Source organism: Sciurus vulgaris (assembly GCF_902686455.1).
Source record: "Sciurus vulgaris genome assembly, chromosome: 16".
Taxonomy (NCBI): Eukaryota; Metazoa; Chordata; class Mammalia; order Rodentia; family Sciuridae; genus Sciurus; species Sciurus vulgaris.
The window spans coordinates 22,752,005-22,772,291 of NC_136477.1; the positions used below are offsets into that span (position 1 = coordinate 22,752,005).

General features: G+C 50.7%; 1 protein-coding gene across 1 annotated transcript in view; it reads left to right on the forward strand.

Moving 5' to 3' along the window:
• ANO10 (anoctamin 10) overlaps positions 1–12,729 on the forward strand; it is a 185,254-nt gene extending 172,525 nt beyond the window's left edge. The window contains exon 13 of the mRNA XM_079115607.1: positions 12,134–12,729. Coding sequence (XP_078971733.1) covers positions 12,134–12,202 — 69 coding nt within the window. The 3' untranslated portion in view covers positions 12,203–12,729. The remainder of the gene's footprint in view (positions 1–12,133) is intronic.
• Positions 12,730–20,287: the final 7,558 nt, after the last annotated feature.

The window sequence follows — 20,287 nt, forward strand, 5'->3', positions numbered from 1 at the left end:
AAGGAACCACTAGCCATCTGTGGCTATTTAAATTTAAATTAGTTCAAATTAGATCAGATTAAAAATTCAGTTCCTCAGTTGCAGTAAGCAAATTACAGATGCTCAATAGAACATTCTCATCATCCAGAGATCTGTTGGAGAGTGCTGGTCTAGGAGAGAAGAGGAGAGGGCCTGGACTGATCCCTGAGAAATGGCAACTTGTAAGGGCCTTCCAGGAGACGATGATCCTGCAAAGCTCAGAGAGGTGAGACCAGAGAAGCGTGTTGTCATCCTCAAGGACACAACTTCAAGATAGTGTCAAAATGTCAAATGCTGCTGTGAAGTCATTAAGATGAGGACCAGGAAATGTCCCATGGATTTAACAGTATGGTGGTGGGGGAGAACCTTGGAGGGAGCTATTTCAGTGGACTAACAGGACCAGGAGCCAGTTGGGAGTGTTATGGGGGACTACAGGTGAGAAAACAACCAGACAGAAAACTCTGTCAACACATTTGACTGGGAAAGGGAGGAGAGTGAACCAGTGAGCAAGGATGTGACCTCATCTCTGAAGTGACCGCCCCACACTTTGCTGTATTCTCCTGGTTAGAAGTGAGTGACTAGGTCTAGCCCACCCCAAGGTAGGTTCTCCAGAGGAGTGCACCCCAGGAGGTGGAGATCATTGGGGTAATTAATAGGCTGCCCACCACAGATCCCCAAATTCAGCTAAGTTGAATGCTTCTTTTTATAGTAGTGTTCTATTCCAGTTCATTGAAACAATTTTTGTTTCATGAACAAAAGGGAATTCACGCATTCATCATATGTGTTGCCACAGAATAGTCAGTTGCTGCTTTATTTTCTGCAGAACAAATTTAGGGACTCCCATCTGGTTTTGATGCTTTCTGTATTCTATTGATTTGATACTATTTGGGAAGTTTGATAAAATAAGAAACTGATCATCACATCTTCCTTCAAAATCAGTTAGGGAACATTTTCTTATGGTTATAGAAAAGAAAGACCTCATTTTTAGAAAACATACGTGAACATGTTTAGGGATACAAGGGCATGATGTATTCTCAGAGGGTTCCAGAAACACGATGTAGAGAGAGTGACTAAGCAGTTCAATGACGTGTAAGCAGCTGGTAAATCCAACTTTTTTATACTGTGTTTGCAATTTTTCTATAAAGGGAATAATATCAAAATTAAACTTTGGGGGAAATATCCTTAGACTCCTCCCCAGACCTACTAAATGAGAATTCCAAGTGAGACCTGGGAGACATACTTATGAAAGATCTTCAGATACATTCTGATTATTTCTCAGTAAGGTCTGGGACTCACTGTGTGAGAGTAGACTTCATGTTACTTCTAAAGCTATTTGTATGGAGCATCCGAAATGGCCAGTTGGATTTTTGCTTCTTTGTGTAAAAAAGATTGTCCCATGAGATAGTGTTCATGCCGTAACCACTGCCCCTGGCTCTCGGCCAGCTGCAGAAGTGGCCTCTCCAGGGGAGTGGAACTTGAACAGCGGAGGGGCAAGTCTAATCTTGAAACCAGAGGAAGAAAGAACAGTCCCCAGGGATGAGCCTGTGGCCGGTGGGAAGGGAAGAGGGAGAGGGTTTCTGTACCGCCTGTGCATCGGCCATGCTCCTCGTCCCCTTTCTCTCGGCCACAGCTCCAAATGTGGGGCGCCAACAGGCAGAGGGTGCTCCATCGGCTCCCACGGCAGGGTCTTCCACAGTGGGAGCATGAGGGAGCTTGCCAGTCCTGGCTGGGTAGGTAGGGAGGCTGCGTGGAAGACGGGACACATGCTGTGTCTTCAAAGACCAGTAGGGATCTGCGGGTCTATGCAAAGCCACGGAACTCAGAAACAGAGGACCCTGAGGCTAGGGACCTGCTGGAGCAGTGTGCTGGGCACGAGGTTGGGAGTGCGTGCCAAGAGTGGCATCTGTGATTTCCCCAGAGCTTCCTGCGCAGCCTGCACAGCGGCCCTGCACTCAGTTTCCCAGGCAGAAGGCTGGAGGGGAAGGAATGGCGGCGGGCCAGAGGACTGGGAGAGGAGGCCCAAGAGGGGCTTTCAAGGGCCAGTTCAGCTTGCTGGAGGCCTGGCTGCCTCCCGCACTCCACCAGGGGCTCCGAGTTCTTCATGGCTCACGGGTTAGCCCCGGGGGACATACCCGCTGGGGTCTGGGGGTTTCTGCTCTTCCAGGGATGAAGAGCATCCCCTGGAGGGAGGGCGGGAACTCCAGAACTGTTGGCAGGTGTCACTGTTGTGGTTCCTGACGAGGACTTTGTTGGGAGTCCTCTCGTGTGTTAGGCTCGGGGCTCTGACTCACCCTGCTGTTTTGTTCCGTTCTTTCCCTCTAGTGCACTGTTTTCCTCTGTGGTCAGCCCTCACTTCCTCCCCGCCCAGAACTTTGTTGCTGTGCTGTGTACATGTGGGGGTGACTGGCTTCACCGAGGCCCTGAGGAAGTTTTCCTACTGGCATCAGTTCCTTTTTGAAAGTAAGAATGGTGGGTTTTTATCCTCAGGTTTATTTTAGCAGCCAGGCTGCATGTGTTTCTCCACCCTTCCAGTGGTTTCCTTGCCCTTCATTCCAGCCTGCATTGTCAGAGCGTGCCGGCGTGGGCTTTCCATATGCTTCTCCGTGATACGTGGTTCACAGGGCAGGAAGAGAGACACCCACAGTCTGGTACCATCGCCTGATTGTTTCTTTGGTTCGAGGTTGTTTGCTTTGTCCAAAATGGCTTTTGGAAATACTGTTTTGATTCCCACCTCCCAGAACCACATCAGTTAACTGTGACTCAGCCATAGGCTTCGCTCGTTGACAGACTCACTCCACAAAAGCCTGGCCATGTGCTCCTAAAACATTTATTCTGTGTCTTCTTACCAAAATGGCTCTCAGGTTGTCCAGGGTAACAGGGAGAAATCATCCGTAGTTGATGGCTTTCACCAGGGGATTCCCAGTTAACCAACAGCTTATCTCTTGTGCCGTCTGCTGTTCTTGGTGCCACACAAGAAAGCCGTTGTAACGTTAGATGAAGGACTAAATATCTGAAGGCGTGTTTAATTCAGCATCTATTGGACAGATCAGCTGTTCGTGTTTCCGAAAAGCAGAGTGAGGAGGTAGTTCTGACACTCTGGGTGTGGTGGCTTCTGGTCAGAGACCCTTGGTCTGCAGCCATCTGGCTTCAGCAGGACTGCATTGATTAATGGCCTAACCTGACCTGTGACCTTCAGTTTTCTCCCAGAAAAGGGAACTTGGAAACAGAGCCATGTCCCCTGAGTGTGGGCAGACCACACTGTTAGACCTCCACAGGGAAACTCTCTGCAAGCCGAGCGCTGGGCTGACCTTGGGATTTGCTCACTCAGGGACTCCTGCCAACACAGGTGTGGCCTCTGCTGTGCTCTGCCCGCCCTCCTGCCCCCGCCTGGGCAGAGCACCTGCTTCTCAGAGAACAGCAGCGCCATCCACTTAGAAGTGAGCCATTCTGCTTCTCCGCTGAGGACGAGCAGTGACTTCCCCAACAGCCATGGTGCCTGCAGTGTTCATTAAGGTCTGTGTGGCCCCAGAAGCTGCTCGCTTCTCACAGATCTTTCTTTGGAGTACCTGGGAGAGGCAGGAAGGGGATGTCATGCCTGTCCTCGCTCAGCCCAACCTGCAGGCACCTCCGCATTGAGTCCCTACTGCAAAAAGCCTTCCAGAATCTCAGAGGCCTCCCCCTGCCTCCTCAAGCTCTTCCTCCACCCAGCCCCTTCGTCCTCCCAGGCGAGGCTGGGACATGAGAATAAGGAGAGGCCATCACAGCTAAAGGAAAAACCCAAGGGCTTGATGCCAAGTGGGACTAGGCCGTGAGCATGGTGGACAAACACCCAGCACTGCTGAGGCCCTGGTTCTCTTGCTCAGCTCAGGATCCTCCTCCCAGGGAGATCCCAGGCCCCGACCCTGCCCTTAGGGAAGCCCCACCCTTACTCACCAGGCAGCTCTCTCCAGGATGGAACACCTTCCCCTCACCAGGGCTGTCTGTAAGGTCCAAGGCCACAAGGGCATTGGTGGGACTGAGGAGCTGGCCAGGGCAGATGGAGGTCAGCTGACAGTCCAGGCGAGGCCAGCCCCTGTGTGTTCGCTCTGCCTCAAGTGGTCAGCTGCTTTGGATGGCTCAGACATCATGCACAACCTGAATCCCCACCGAGGAGAAGGAACCTTTCTTACGGGCCAGATTACCTGCAGAGACCCAACCCACAGTAAGGTCTCCTTTGCCACTATCCTGAGGGCAAGATGTCCCTCCCTGCCTTCCCTCTCTCCCTCCCTCCTTCCTTCCTTCCTGTTTTCTTTTTCTTTCTGAAGCAATTTATCTCAGATGCTTTAGGAAAAAGCCAGAAGCTAAGCTACCTTAAATGGAAATTATCCAGATCAGGTCTCCTGCTCTTCTGGCCCAAAGAAGCAAGTGAATCTTGAAATCACAGCTTTCCCAGATATGATCAAATTCTCAGGTGGACTCCTAAGGCTCCAAATCAGAAAGTAGAACAGGACAGCTTGTTCTTCCCTTGTCCACAACTAGCCACAGGAACCTGGGATAGCAGTCCATCTTCCTGGACCAGTTAGAAATTCCTTGCAGGATGAACTTCATGCCAGTATAAATGACTGTGTGAGTCTGCTTTCAGTTACTGTAACAAATACCTGAGGTAATCAAAGTGTAAAGAAAAAAAGTTTGTTTGGCTCATGGTTTTGGAGGTTTAAACCTGTGATTGATTGATCCTGTTGCTTTTGGGCCTGTGGCAAGGCAGCACAGCACAGCAGCAGTGCATGGCAGAGCGTAACTTCTCATCAGGAACCCACAGTCCCCTTTGAGGGCACACCTCAGTACCCTAAAAGCTCCCACTAGGCTCTACCACCCCAGCAGTGCCATGCTTCAGACCAAGTCTTTAACACATAGGTCTTTGGAGGACATTTCAGAGCCAAGCTATGACAATAACATTTTTGGTTATTTGATTTGTTCTTTTTGGTTTCATATGACAGTAGAGTGTCAATAATATTTTTTTTGAGCACGTCAACAGACACATATTTCAGCCAGATACAGTGGCACACACCTGTAATACCAGTGGCTCAGGAGGCTGAGGCAGGAAGGTCACAAGTTCAAGGCCATCCTCAGCAACTTAGTTGAGACCCTAAGCAACTCTGGGAGGCCCTGTCTCAAAATAAAAAATATAAAAAAAAGGGCTGAGGATGTGGCTCAGTGGTTAAGTGCCTCTGGGTTCAATCTCCAGTACCAAAAAACAACAACGAAAAAACCACATTTCACATGCAAACTATACCAATAATATTTTTAATCAGAAAAAAAATAGGCATGTGCTTTAAAAATCATTTAGCTTATTGTTAACTACACCACACTAGAAGGTCAGACCTGCAGGAGAGAGAATGGGAAGGTGGTCCCTGAGTGGTTCAGTGCTGTGGGTTACCCCAAATGGGTTTCAACAGCTCATTGTCACCAACGGGGACAGTCTTGTGTCACTTCAGTCCTAGACTTCAGAAAACATGGACTGGCAGCTACATGTGCTCACGACCCTATAACTGAGCAGTGAGGAGTGTTCAGTGACATTCCTGTTACTCTGCATTTAGCCATCAGTATTCCTTACAGGGGCCGCCACTCTCCCGAGGAGGGGACACACATAATGGAAAATCATAATGAAATGAAAGGCACAGGACAGAAGTAGCCATTAATCCTGCTTATGGAGGCTTAGAGATGGAAATAAGCGAGAATCAACTGTGCTGGGGAAGGATGTCAAGTGAATAGGCTGAAATCCCTGCCCAGCACTTATTGTGTTTTTCTCGGGGAAAAATAAAGCCAAGCACAGCGAAGTGGACCAGGCCAGCTCTGCCTGGCTGCTAGGAGGGTGCCCAGTGCCAGAGTTCTAGAGGCAGCGTCAGCCCCGGGGGCAGACATGCTCACCTGGCCGGGGACCAGGCCCACGGGCAGTGGGGGGATGGAGGGTGGGGTGAAGGGTGTCTGGTGATCTCCTGTGCAGTCAAGGAATGTGTAGTTTTGAGAATCATACCCCGTAATTCTATCATAAATACTACCATCCGTTTTATTTTAGTCATAATACCGATTTTGAAATATTAGATGACATTAATAGAGAATGAAGACGTTTGTGTTTATCAAAGGGCCAAAGGGCATCAGACGGGGGAACTTCCCTGGCAAGGTAGGGAAGAAGATGCGGGGGACACTGGCACTTCTCCCTTGTCCTGGGGTCTGTTTCCATGGGTGCTGGCGTGCTGTTTCTGGTGGAAGGAACCAGCCCTCTGCAGTGCCCGGGGCCCTGCAGGGCTCGCGTGGCCTCCTTCCCTTCCTGGGCCCTGGGAGGGGTGCAGAGCCTCCGCACGGCCAGCTGCCTGTGGCAGCTTCTCCTGCTCATCTGCCTTCTCTTCCTTGGTGGCAACAGTCATTGTTTTCTGTGATTAAAGTTCATCCCCTCTTCAAATTGAAGAAATGTCTATTTTAAGTTAAAACAAACCTTTGTTGAAATCCCAATGTGGGCAGCGGACCATCTCCCACATTCCATTTAGTGAACTGTTTACCTCATCCTTTTATTTTCAGAATTCTGGGCATCCTCTGCCAGCGTGAGCCCTGAGCCCACAGGCTTTGGCCAGCCGTCAGCTCAGAACCTGCAGTTAAGGATGAGGGCTGAGCAGATCGTCACCTCAGCCTTGGTTGGTTATACATCTCTCTAGGTCTCGCCTCCCAAGGGACCTGGCAACGTGTGTGGTTGCACTTGCTGCCTCCTTAGCTGCCACAGCTCCCAGACAGGACAGGTGGGCTTTTCACCCTGAAGGCTGGAGGAACTGCTGGGGGCCTGCGTTCAGAACAGCAGTGAGCTACTTCCAGTTGATGCCTGTTCCGAAAGGAATTGATGGTGCTTTTCACATTTATTATTTCATTTCTTTACCAGTCATAGCGCACTTTTCATCTTGGGGATCCTGATTCTTTTTCTTTCCATTTGCACTTCGGCTTTACACTAGATTTACATTCTGTGTGATCCTCCAGAAATCCTCAGCAGACAGGGTTAAGGCCCTGCTCCCAGGCAGGCCTTCAGCCACTGCTCTGCTGTCCCCTTGGTGGATGTCCCCAGACTACTCCTCATCTATTTGGCTTTGGCATTTGGCATTAGCATCCAGTTCTTTTCAGCCACCTGTGAAACTTTGTGGCAGGCTATAAAGATTATTTGAGCTGGGCACTGTGGCTCACGCCTATAATCCCAGCAGTTCAGGAGGCTGAAGCAGGAGGATCACAATTTCAAAGCCAGCCTCAGCAACTTAGCAAGGTCCTAAGCAACTCAGGAAGGCCCTAAGCAATTCAACGAGACACTGTCTCTAAATAAAATATAAAAAATGGCTGGGGAGGATATGGCTCAGTGATTGAGTGTCTCTGAGTTCAATACCCGGTATGGAAAAAATATATATATATTTGTGAAGTAGACATCAGGAAAGAAACCTGTTCTTTTGTTTTTACCTGAACTGACTCTGCCTTCCTGAGAGCCAGCCCACGTGGCTACTGAAGGGTGCAGCCTGCACCGCGCTGCCGGTGAGTGGCAGCCCTTTTGGAGTGGAGCTCGACTTTCTTGAGGAGGCTTAATTCCTGCTGAGAGCAGGCTGACAATCAGGCAGCCTTCCTGGTGGCCCTGTTGCCTCCTTCCACTGCCCACATGGCAGTAACTGCAGACCACCTTCACCAGAGCCTCACCTGAAGGGCGTGGTAGAAACCTGTGCCCACTGAGCCAGAATCGTACTGGCTGGGGCCCAAATCTGCATCACTGTTACCAGGGCAGGGACCTGTGGGAAAGGCTGAAGCTCTGGCACCTCTGACATAAAACCCATGCTTTGCTGTGTTTCCTGCCATCCCACACATGTCACAGACAAATGCATGTCCAGAGAGTGACACCAGCTTCAAGAACTTGGGTATGTCTTATTTACGTCCACAGGAGAAAGGAGGCTTCCCCTATTGGTCATAATGATGCTGAGCTCACTGGCTGACTTGGCACCTCTGGCTGCCCCTATGGGTCTGTGGCTGTGCTGGTCACTCCTCCACAAAACTGACTGAGCCCCAACTTGGTGCCCAGCACTGCTGCAGGCCTGGGATCTGGTCAGGGTCCTGCTCTCTGGAAATTGCATGCTAGGTGGTACAGACCATTTAAAACAGGAAAAAAAGTATGCGTGCAAACAATGAAAAACCAGATGGTGTGAGTGGAGCGCAGGAATTAAAATAGAGGGATGTGACGGAGACAGGAGACCCCTGTGGGGAGGAGATAGGTTGAGGACTGAGTGGCAGGAAGGAACCTTCAGCAGAGCTCAGGGGCTGATGCCCAGGCTGGAGCGTAGGGCAGTCAGAGAAGGGCAAGAAAAGTGGCGGGAGGGTGAATTTTAGTCCAGAGCAGATGGAACACCTTTGGAGCAGCGTGTTTGGGTCTCGTTTTCCAACATCACACTTGGGCTGCTTTGTGACAAGAGAGGAAGAATCTGGGAGGTGGTCTCAGCACAGGTGGAAGAAAGGGGGTGCTTGACTGGTAGAGGGGGCAGGGCCCGTCGGCAGACCCAAGATGGAGGAGAGGCAGCAGGCCTTCCGGGAGCCTGAGGCTCTGGGTTCTGGTTGAGAAGCCGAAGCTGGCTGGGAGTGGTGCTGCTTCCTGAGGTGGACGCGGGGGACATGCTAGGGTGGGGAGGGGAGACACTTGTCAGGAGGTCTTCCATTATACTTCTGCCAGATGTTAAAATGCAGCAGCCCCTGCGGAGGGACAGCAGGCACAACTCCCTTAGCACATGCTGCCGATCTTCTGCCCCTCTGCTCCGAGTGTCCCGGGAGCCACAGCTTCCTTTCAGGCAGTAGCTCTCCACCTCAGCTGAACGTCACAGTCACTTTGGAGTTTTCTGAAGTCCCATGCACAGGTCACACTGCAGACCAATTAAGTCAGCTCATCACCTGACCCGCACCTGAGGCTGCAAGGACCCCGGAGCCAGCACTGCTGCCAAACTGGCCTGAGCGCCCCTTCCTGTGTGGGCTGCAGGTCAGGCCGCTGCGTTCTGCACTTAGAGGGCCTGGGGGCCAGGGAGGCCCCTGTGACTGGGAACCGAGGAACAAACAGGGTTTTCCATGTTGCTCAGATATCTTTTCTGTGGTTTCGGGGGCAGGGCCGTGGAGTCGTTGCTTAAAGGTTTCTTGTTGGGCAATAGGCATAATCAGTTGGTAGTGATTTCCCGAGTGCTAAGAACAGAAGAACCCTAAAGTTCGTTGTGGGTGTAGCCAAGGAGAGTCTCAGCTACAAGCCTGAGAGGCCAAAGGGACCAACTGAGGTTTATGGGGTCCACTGCATTCATCCCAATGCCAGGCAAAGCATTGCCAGTCTCAGAAAATCTTGCTGTGTTCCCACAGGGAAAAGGGGATTTGATTACACATCCTTCCCCAGGTTAAGCTCTGCCTTTGGCGGACATACTCAATGATTAAGTGCCTATTATAATCATTACTAATAATGGTGCAAAAAATCAGCCTGTGCTTTTTAAAGAATAATTTGGCCCATGAATGTTTTAATGAGTCACGAGTTGCAGAAAAATTCCATTCTCTCTCTTCATTATGTTACTGTTTTGTAGGGAAAAGGTCAGCTCCATTATCCTCCCTGCATTTTTATGGAAGGTGTAATTTAAGGGTCCCTAAAGAAGCCATGTGTTTTTTTAAAGGAGACAGTGTTGCTCCCTTCCTCCCCAGTAGTCCCCCTCCTCTGCCAGTATTGCTAAAGAGAAGAAACCAAAGGGCTGAGCCTCAGGAGGGGGTAGCGCCCCTGGGAGGAAGTGCCTGGCCCATCACTGCACTGCAGTGGTCCCCACCCACTTCCTCTGGCCAAGCTGACCTTGAGATGCCCTTGGCTCCAGCCCAACTCGGAAGTCACAAAGCTCCACGGAGGCAGATTAAACCCCAAGGGACCAGCCACAAAGGGAGGCTAGAGTGGGTTTGGCCCAACTGACCAGGCCATGAGGCTTGGTCACTCGTGTCCTTGCTCTAGGACAAGTGAAGGAAAGGCAGACATGTGCAAACCACTGAGCCACCTGGTCAGCATCAGGAGAGGGTTGCGGGGTACCTGGCTGCCCTTCCTACCTTTGTGGTGCAGATGACCCTGACCTCATGGACATCCCTTAGAAATGCCCTGCAGGGGAAGCAGGTTCTGGGCACCAAAGACAAAGTTCAGTTAGGGCATGTCTTTCAGGGAGGAGGCCCATCTGCCTGGTTACTGTGAGACCTCGCTCCCTCCAGAGGTCCCCTCCCAGGACACTACTGTCCTGTCACCTAATGACTCAGGCTTCCCAGGTAGCCACACACACAGGTGAGGGAGCAGTTTGCACCTGGAGGGGAGGCTCGGATGCACTCATTTTGATTTCCTTCCCCTTGTGAAATGCCAGGATGATGTGGTTGCAGGATTCTGTGAGAAGCTGGGGGGTGTTGTCCTCATTATTGTTCTGCTTTCAATTTATTCAGCCTTTAACTTCTTATGGTTACTTGTCAACCAGGAAGCAGGTTCTCGTCCATCCTCTTCTTTCTCTCTGTCATAAAGACATTTTAAAAGTTTTATGGTAATTAAATGACACCAGCTCCAGGAGTCTGCAGTGACCCTGGACTGACAATCACAGTTGTCCTCCATGGGGCCATTTTATGTCCACAGCCGATGGGCACAGCATGCTTGTGCGAGGTGTGGCGATGTCAGTGGTGACCAGGGACAGATGCAGGAAATCACCTCTGGAGAGACACACAGGGGTGTGTGGCAGTAACTAAATCGAACTGTCTCCATCACCCTATTGAGCCAGGAGTTACAGAAACATTGCAACCGTGGGTCAGTGGTCATTGCAACTGTCCCCAGTCAGTGTTTACTCCTGCTCCAGGGCCCTGCAGAGTGAACACATCCCCCACTGGTCACCTGGTCACCATGCTCTACCTGGCCCCTCCCCTCATCAAAAGCTACCTACTCTGCTTAGATGTGGATGAACAGGGCCAGGAGTGTCCCAGCCCAGGGAGGAGTCAACCCTGGAGACCAATGCTGAGCTGCCCTTGGAGGACAGACCAGGCACAGGAAGGACAGGAACTGTCGGGAGCAAGTGTGCTCTCCTGAGAGGGACAGACCTGAAGGACCCTCTCGGGGGAATTCAGGTTGAAACAGAAGATGGAGGCTTTTCTTTATGGTCTGTCAAAGGGGCTCCTCTCCCTGAAAGCCAGAGGGAGCGTGGCCTTGTCCCCAGTCTGTTGCATGCGAGGCTCCCCAGAGCAACAGCCTGGTACTTGGGCACCAGCTGCTCTTGTGCTCAGAGGTTTTTTATTGTTGTTGTTGTTTGTTGGTTTGTTTGTTTCTGTAAGTAAAAGGCTATTATCAAATGTTGAGTGTATATTTTAAGCCAAATTCCAAAATACTTACACCTTTATTCACCAAGTGGGACAGAACTATTTACTGGCATCCACAGGACAGAGGTGGCTGGGACCTGTGTCGGGGGAGGTGGGGTGGGGAAGCCACATGAACCCTCGCGACTCTTTCCCTCTGACTCCTCCCTGCCAGGCCCCCATCTTGCTGGCCAGGGGGCACCTTCTTCCTGGCCTCATCCTCTGGGAGACTTCACAAGGAGCTCCCAGTGAGGATGTGCTAGGTGGGGGCGTAGGGTGGTCCTCTGGCTGTAGGGACAAAGGACTGGTTGGAGCGTCTGGACAAGGCCTTCGTGTGCAGTTTTGTTCTCACTGCGGAAACGCACTCAGCGAGGTTCATCTGCTGAGGTCGCTCAGCTTGTGGGGCAGAGAGAGGACTTGGCCCCATGTCAGTGCCTTGTCCTCTCCCAGGCCTTGTCGCTCCACTTCCCTCGTTGGTCATGCAGGGAGGAGGAGAGGACCCTGAAGTTCCTGCTGCCTGGGGCTCGTGCAGCAAGGCCTTGCTTTTCCACCCACATGGGCCATTTCCTTTCTCTTCAGAGCCACACCCTGGGACTTGCAGGAAGCCACGGGCAGTGTCAGGGCCATCGCTTCCCTAGGGTTTGCAGTCGCTGCCTGGGCTTCCAGAGAGAGCGGAGGCCTCTGCCACCACCTCGGGACCCCCACTCAGGCTCCTGTGCTCATCTGGTGTCCTGTGTTCTCTCAACAGCAAATGAAGCTCGTGGCTGAGAACCTGAAGGAGGAGCCGAGGGAAGATGGGAAAGAGAAGGTGGCCTGAGCTCCCGGCACGCCCAGCTGCCCCGTCCACTGAGGCCTGTATCGGGGGACACCTGCCAGAGGGCACCCAAGCAGCATCACGCACCTGAACCCAGACCCACCGCTTGGCCGTGTGAAGTGCAGGGCAGGCCCTTGCTGCAGTGCCCTGACTCAGTGGGCAGAAGAGCCAGGACCCTTGGCCCTGCCCGCCCTGCCCCTTCCTTGGCCTCACATGCCCCTCCAGCTGCCTTACTTTGCTCCAGAGCCCCTGCTGCCCTTGAGCCTCACCACAACTGAGTTACCAGCCCTCCAAGTGACCCTCAGAGTGAGTGCCAGTCACTCCTGACCCCACCAGGACCCAGGGCCTGTGGCAGGGTGCTGGGTTGAGAAGCGTGCCCACTGAGCTGATCCTGCCGAGCCTCAGCTGAGAGGGGCATGTTTTCTACACCCGGACCTCCTTCCTGGTTCTGTTTTGCAATATGTTAACGGACCCTTTGTCAACAAAACCCACAGTAACCGAGCTATTAAAGGCAGCCTGCCCTTCTCTGACTCCAACTTCCCTTCCCCAACAGGGACAGAAATGACCTGACCTGCTCTGTCCTGAAATTAGACCTGGGCCAGGTCGTTAAAGGTGGAGTGGTGAGACAGGGAGCCAAAGGTGGGCACAGTTGGGTGCCAGGCCTGAGCTGGCAGCCAGGGGCTGGCCTGAGGAGCTGCTGCCCTCAGGGAGCCCACCAAGGCCCTGGGCTGCTTTTGTGTGTAGAATATGCACACAGTGCCAGGCCAGGGACCAGCTGCCACTCCAGGGCCTCCCCCTTCCCTGGCATGGGCCTTGAACCTATAGCAGGAGCATCTTTGACCAGTGGTGCCGTCCATCTTCCTGCCTGTGCGCACAGGGCTGCCCATTATTCACAGGCACAAGAGCCCCATGTGGGCCAGCACAGCCCACAGGAGTGTGGCCCTCCAGACACAGGTCATGCCTCCAGTGGCTATTGTCCTACTGAGGACCACCCCGTGAGGGCAGGGCCTGGCATCCACCATCCTGCCTCACGAAGCAGGTGACTCAAGCAGCCCCTCCCCACCACACCTGCTGCCCTCAGTCAAGACACTGCGGACCCTCGGCATTTGGAACCAGGAAGCAACAGATCCCCAGCCCACCTGAAGAAGGGGAGGACAGGGAGGGGCTGACATGCTTCCTGGGTAGCAGAGTCCAGCTCCCTCTGCCCCAGGCTGGCACCTCGATTTCCTCCTCACCTGTTCTGGAAGCCCCGGCTCTGGCCCTGCGGGCTGCCTGATTCTGTTGGTCCTTGCAGGTTGACACGTGCCAGCAGGGACGCTTAAGTCCTCTCTGCCCTGCCCTTGCTGGGATGAGCTCTTCAGGGCACGAACCTTTCAGTTCTGGTGCAGTGTTTGACGGGACTCTAGATCAGGCTTATGTTTTAAGGAGCCAGTGAATGGCGGTCACCAATGTAGGTCTGAGCCCTGTGACCCCAAGAGCCTCCTGTCCCAGCCTGGGCTCCTGTAACCATGGGGAAAGGAGAGAGTGCTCCTGTCTCCCCGGGGCCCAGCTTTGATACCAGTTCCGCGGATGCAGTTGGTTGTAAAGTGGTGGGTCCTGAGTGCCCAGGTATGAACCCGACAGCTAGCTGGCATCTGCTGTCACAACGGCAGTCTCCCCTGAGGCTGGGCCTCCTGGTGCCCTCAATCAACAGCTGTTGATCCCAGGAGCCTCCCTCCTGCCCCGCAGCACCTCAAGGGCACACCACCACCACTTACCTAAGCATGAAACAGGACCCTGCCAGCCCTGGGCACAAGGCCACAGGCTGTGGAGAGGGAGGCTGGTGGGAGGGACAGGCTACATCGGTCTCCTAGGCTTCTAGAGGGCCAGAGCTGGGGCCAGTTCCTCCCTGTGTCACCTGCAGTCGGAGCAGATGGCATCTGGCACATGCAGGTGCTCAGGAGTTCTGTGGCGCAGTTGGAGAGTCGGGATGGGGCAACGTATGCTGCAGTCCCCAACTGAATTGAGGAAGACGTGCAGGTCGGTGCTGGCCCACCCTCCTGTGCCCTGTGCTCAGCGTCCACCCGGAACCCCTCACCTCACCTGCCTCCTGGGCCTCACTTCATTCTGCCTCGACACGGCCCTCCAACCCAAGCCACACGGCTGCCCTGTGAGGTGCCCCCAGCCCACCCCACCCCAGCTGTGCTGCCTTAGGCCCCTGCAGTGACCCAACCCTCTGCGGGTCCAGTTTTCCCTGAGCCCTGAGGACTCCACCACCGATTGTTTATAGTCCACCTTCCTCCACAGAGTAACCAAGAGCTGAGAGACGCTTGCTCCCCATCTACAGACAGCAACCCAGAGCTCGAGATGCGCGTCCCCAGCTGGTTAGGAAAAGGCGCAAGGAGACAGCAGCAGCCCCATAGATCAGGCAGGCACAGGGCTGCAGAAGGCTGGGAACCCAAGTCCAAACCCCGCATTTCTCAGATGAGGATCCTGAGGCCCAGAGTGGGAGGACTTGCCCACTCTGTGAGGAGAGGGACCCCCAGCCTAGTGCTTCCCCAGCAGCCTCTACGGAGGGCAGTGGGAGGGACGCTGTGTGGTGCAGGTCATGGGAAAAGAGCCGCCCAGGGAGAGCCCAGTCCACGGGAGGCATGCTGGTTTGATTCTCATGCACAAGCCCATCCTGCTCTCCCTGCTTGGAGCGCTTCCCACCAGGCCGAGAGCTTGGCCCAGAGGCAGCCCTCGCTACACCTCTGGGACCCACCGCTGCCCAACCACCTGGCTTTGCACAGCCAGGGCTCCCGAGGGCCCACCCAGCCCTCTGCCCAGCACCACCCACCACCGCACAGCAGCCCTGCCGGAGCTCCGCTCTCTGCCTCACAGGGAAAGCAGCCAAGTGTCCTCCCCTGTCACCCGCACCCTGCAGACACCTCCCTGAGACAGGAGACAGACTTACCAAGTCTCACAGGTCTTGGTGAAACCTGACCCTGGCAGGGTTGGCCTCAGGCCCAAATCAGTCCACAGCTCAACTTTTTGCACACAGACATTCATCTGTGCCACCAGCACACAGCACCTCCTGGGGGACCACTCACTCCACAAAGGAGGCCTTTCTTTCTCTCCAGGGCACTAAAGTACCATGCCAGAGGACAACAGGTGCCCCCAGGCCCAGCCTGGGCCTCTGTTGGCAGCCTCAGGTTTGTTGGAGGGCTCTGGTGGTGTCCTCTCTCCCTCCCTGTGGCCATACTGCTACCCCACCTGCCACCCCAGGGGTGCCAGGGGAAACAAGGGGCGAGTGTCCAGGGAACCCCAACCCTGTGGCCAGGGGCACACAGCACTCATTGCTCCCTCACCCTGTCCTTGTTTTAGGAAATGGAGGCATGTAGGCTCAAGTGACCCACAGTTATGGCAGCATGGCCCCTTCGCCACAACCCCCGTCCACCCACCTGTCCTTTGCCCCCTGTCAAGATGACGCTTGCTGCCCACAATGTCCTCTCTGCAGCCTCCCTTCCCCAGCCCCTGAGCCCTCAGCCTGAAGCCCCTGCCTTCTCCCAGCAGGAAGCTGACAGCCAGGAGAAGGGCCAGAGGCCACAGGATGAGAGTCAGGGGGTCTCTGCCGGTCCTGCAAGAACAGTGCCTGATGCGGTGCCTCAGCCAACACCAGATGATGTGGCCCTGCCCTCCCTCCAGGCCTCCAGGCCTTCATGCCCTTCCCAAAAGGGACTGGAGGAGAAGGGCACCTGACAGACCTCCAGGGACCCGCAGGACCTGGAAGAAAGGCTTGGCCCCTGGCCAGGATGGCTGTGACCTCAGGCTCCTGTCTCCAGCTTGGGAGCACTCTTCCTTCGCAGTGACAGGGTCATTCTGTGGGCACTAGGCATAGGTGTGGAGAGTGGCTTGTCCCAGCTCTCCAGGAGTCAAGGTGAGATGCTTGCAAGCTGTCCCTGGACCCCAGCCACGCCTGCACCAGCCTGTTTAAGAACCGGCAAGAATGTCACTGTAGCCAGAGCAAGAAAGGAACCTATGGTTTAGATTCATGCTTTTGGCCACGATGGAATCAGAGAAACCTAACTGGCCCTCTTACCCTTAAGAAATAGAAAACCAAATAATATATTTTGAAGCAATAATTTCCAAACACTGGGTGACAGATCACATAGGACTGTCACCCCAAGAGCAGGGAAACAAATGTGCACTTGCGAGGGCCCCAGCTCCTGCCCGGGGGGCAGCTGCCAGAAGACAGGGAGGGGCAGCCCCCATAAAGCCAGATGGTTTTGCTGAGTGGCCAGGCCAAGTTTGATTCAGGGAAACTGACGTGGATTAAACGTGCAGGACACAGTAGCCACCGAGGAGGAGCGGCAGAGTGAGTTCGCTCCAAAAATCTTCTCTCTGGTTTCGTATTGGTCAGCACACTATGTACTGAACCATACGCAGCACGTACGTTCCAGCCATAGTGGGAAGGTCTTAGACCTCAGGAGAATCTTTAGGGAGGTTAAAAAAAAATCTTTAGAGGTGTTGCCTCAGTAGTGGGCCAAATTTGTCCTAAAGTCTACTCTGAATCTGCTCTAACCGTTTAAAGACAAGACCCAGAAGGATCCACCTTATTTCAAGTAACTAAAATGAAACCCAGAACTCTTCATGAGTACAGCCAAATGCAACATTTAACAACATAAAATTCAGTGTCCAGCCCTGGAATAAAGAAAAGTCAATCTAGAATTTTATACCCAATAAAAATATCCTTCACAAATGAAGTGAACATATTTTTTTCAGATAAGCAAAAGCTGGCAGAACATATTGCCAGCAGAATGCACTATAAGAAATGTTAAATATGTTCTATAGGCAGAAGAAAATACCAAGATGTGAAGCATGCTGGAAATAATAGGTAAAATCCTTTTCCTCTCATGTTTAAGCTCTTGAAGATTATTTAAAATGAAAATAGTTATACATATGGAAAAACAATGACCTTGGTTTATACCCAAAGGACTTAAAATCAACCTACTACAATGATGCAGCCACATCAATGTTGATAGCAGGTCCACTCACAATAGCTAAACTATGGAACCAACCCAGGTGCCCTTCAACAGATGAGTGGATAAAGAAAATGTGATATATAGTACTGAGCTTTAAAGAAGAATGAAATGATGGCATTTTTCTGGTAAATTGATGGAGTTGGAAAACATCATGCTAAGCAAAATAAGTCAAATCCAAAAAACCAAAGGCCAAACGAATGTTTTCTCTGATATGCAGATGCTTATTCACAATAAGCATAGGGAAGAATGAGCACTAGGGAAGAATAGTTACTTTATATTAGGTAGAGGGGAGTGAAGGGAGGGGAAGGAGCATGGGGTAGGAATGGTAGTCGAGTGAAACAGACATTATTACCTCATGTACATGTATGACTGCATGACCCATGTGATCCTGCAATATGTATAATCAGAAAATGAGAAATTACACATTATGTATGATTTATCAAAATGTATAAATGCATTCTGTCATGTACAACTAATTAGAACAAATAAAAATAATTAAACAATGATAGCACAAGGAGCAGGAGAAGGAAATGGAAGCATCTAGAGTTGTAAGATTTTTGCATTCTACACAGATTATTTTAAGATATACTGTGATACATTAAGATATATATGGTCAACCCTACTCCAGCAATTATTTAAAAAAAAAAAAAAAAAAGGACAGTATAGCCAGTAGTGGAGATTAAATGGGTGGTGGTGGGGGGAGTACTCAGTTAAGGAAAAGAAAGAGCACGTGAAGTAAACAGAAAACAACTAGAGAGATGCATAGGTTTAAATTCAATTTTTTGGTAATTAGACTGAACATAATCAGTCTAAACATTCCAATAAAAGGCAAGGTTTGTGAACTAGATTAAAAAAAAAAAAAAAAAAAAAAAAAAAAAAAAAAAAAAAAAAACCAAGTCCCAACTACATGCTATCTAAAAATGAACCCAACTTTAAAGACACAGGCTAACAGTAAATGTATGGAAAATGATACTCTCACAAATCAAAAGGAAGTTGGAGTGGCTATATCAGTATCACAAAATGTAGCTCTTGGAACAAATAATTTGCCAGGGATGAAGGGCAGACTCCATACTCATTATAAAAGGGGCCAATTCTTCAAAAGGACATCATCTTAAGTATGTACTAACATAACAGGGTTTCAAATTTTATGAAATAAAACTGATAGAAACTGAGAAATAGTTGGTTTCAACTCTCCTCTCAAGAACTGAAATGAGGTAGAAAATCAGTCAACACACAGAAAACTTGTGAACATTACCAACTTAGAAGTAAATGGCATGAATAGAAGATCCAATGGCACTTGCCTAGCATTCATAAAACATTCATCAAGATAGTCATATGCTGCAAAATGTTTCCTAACATTTCAAAAGATTTTAGTTCTAAAAAAATAAAAAGTTCTGACCAAAACAGAATTAGAAACTAGCAACAGAAACTTGCATGGAGAATTCCTGAATATTTGGAAATTAAACACCTTTCAAAACTTATGTTGTCATGATTTAGTTTTTTAAATGATCATTTGCACTGCTGACTGAAGAATGAATAGCAGAAAGGCGAGGGCTGAAACAGAGAAGCCCTCTATATATAGTTGTCTAAGAGTGACAATGGTCAAGGACAAATGGTGTTAGTGAAGGCTGTAAGAAATCAACTTTTAAATGGCAGTGAGATTTGCTCATGGATTGGATGTTGGGATGAAAGAAGAATGATACCAAGACTTTTCACTGGTCCAAAACAAATGAAGGTTTGGAGGTGCCATTTAATGAGCTGAGAAACACTGGGAGATTAAAAATTTCAGGGGAATGATCAAGAGCTTTGGGCTTGTAAATACTGAGATACTTATTAGACACAAGTACAAAAGACAGAAGGATAGTTGAAATTTGGTGTTTCTGAAGAGAGATGGGCTAAATGTATTTTGGGGATTCTGTTAGTGTACGGATGTTAGCCTGAATAAGCTCAAGACTGAATGCAGATTGAGAAGGGATCAAAAAGTGAACCCCAGATCATCCCAGTTCAGCAGCTGGGGGAATGAGGAGGAACTGGTGGGTTGACAGGCTGCAAGATTATAGTAATGGTTGCATAAACTCAATGAGTGTTCTAAAACCCACTAAAGTATACAATTTAAATTGGCAAATTCTGTGATATGTGCATTCTACTTCAATAAAGCTGATTTGTGTGTGCACCAATAAAACTTTCTTAACAAAGTAGGCAGGGATGAGGCTGTAGTTTGTAGACTCCTGGCCTAGACGAGGGATCTTCAGTCTTTAGTCCAATTGTTATTAACCCTTTCAAGTACTAGGAGTACTTTGCACTTGCTGTGCCTAGACTGCGCTACTGACATGTCCCCAATGCTTCCTCCCATTCTTCACTCAGGTCTCTGTGGCTCTTCTAAATACTGTTCACAATAGCACATTCGTCTCTGGTATATGCTACCCCACTCCCTTTTTAAATTGCTAATAAAGCTGTTTTTTAAAACTGACCACAGACTTAGCATATGGAGGTTACTGTTTACCTTTGGCAAAGCAGTTTTGGTGAGTGACAGTGCAAGAATCTGCTCCAAAGGGCTTGAGGAGGAGGAGAGGAATCGAGAAATGTGTCAATAGCTAAAGAGAGAAGAAATTCTAAGAGAGAATAATGTTTGCTTTGTTGTTTTCTAGTAGGATCGGTCTAGAAGAGAAGCAAAGATTGATGACACAAGAGACAGGAAAGAGTGACTGGAGCAGAGTCATGGCTGCCAGGGGGACAGGCTGGACTCACACTAACAAGAAGGGCAGAGCATGCGGATACGTATGGAGGAAGAAAATGAAGGCTTGCAGAAGTTCTAATTGCTTCAGTTTATCCAATTATCAGGGAGCATGGTGACCAGCCAGCCAAGTAAAGAAAGCAGATCAAATTGAGAAATAAGGTATAAGGCAACCCTAGCACCCACCTGGTGTTGGTGGTCCTGAGTTTAAAGCAATAATGGTCATCATGACTATATTTTTGAGGCACATCTGGTGATACAGATTCAGGAAATATGGGAAGCTGGGTGTAAGTGGGCTAGGTTGGAAAAATACAAAGCTACATTCACAAGAAAAAACACAAGGCACGTTGA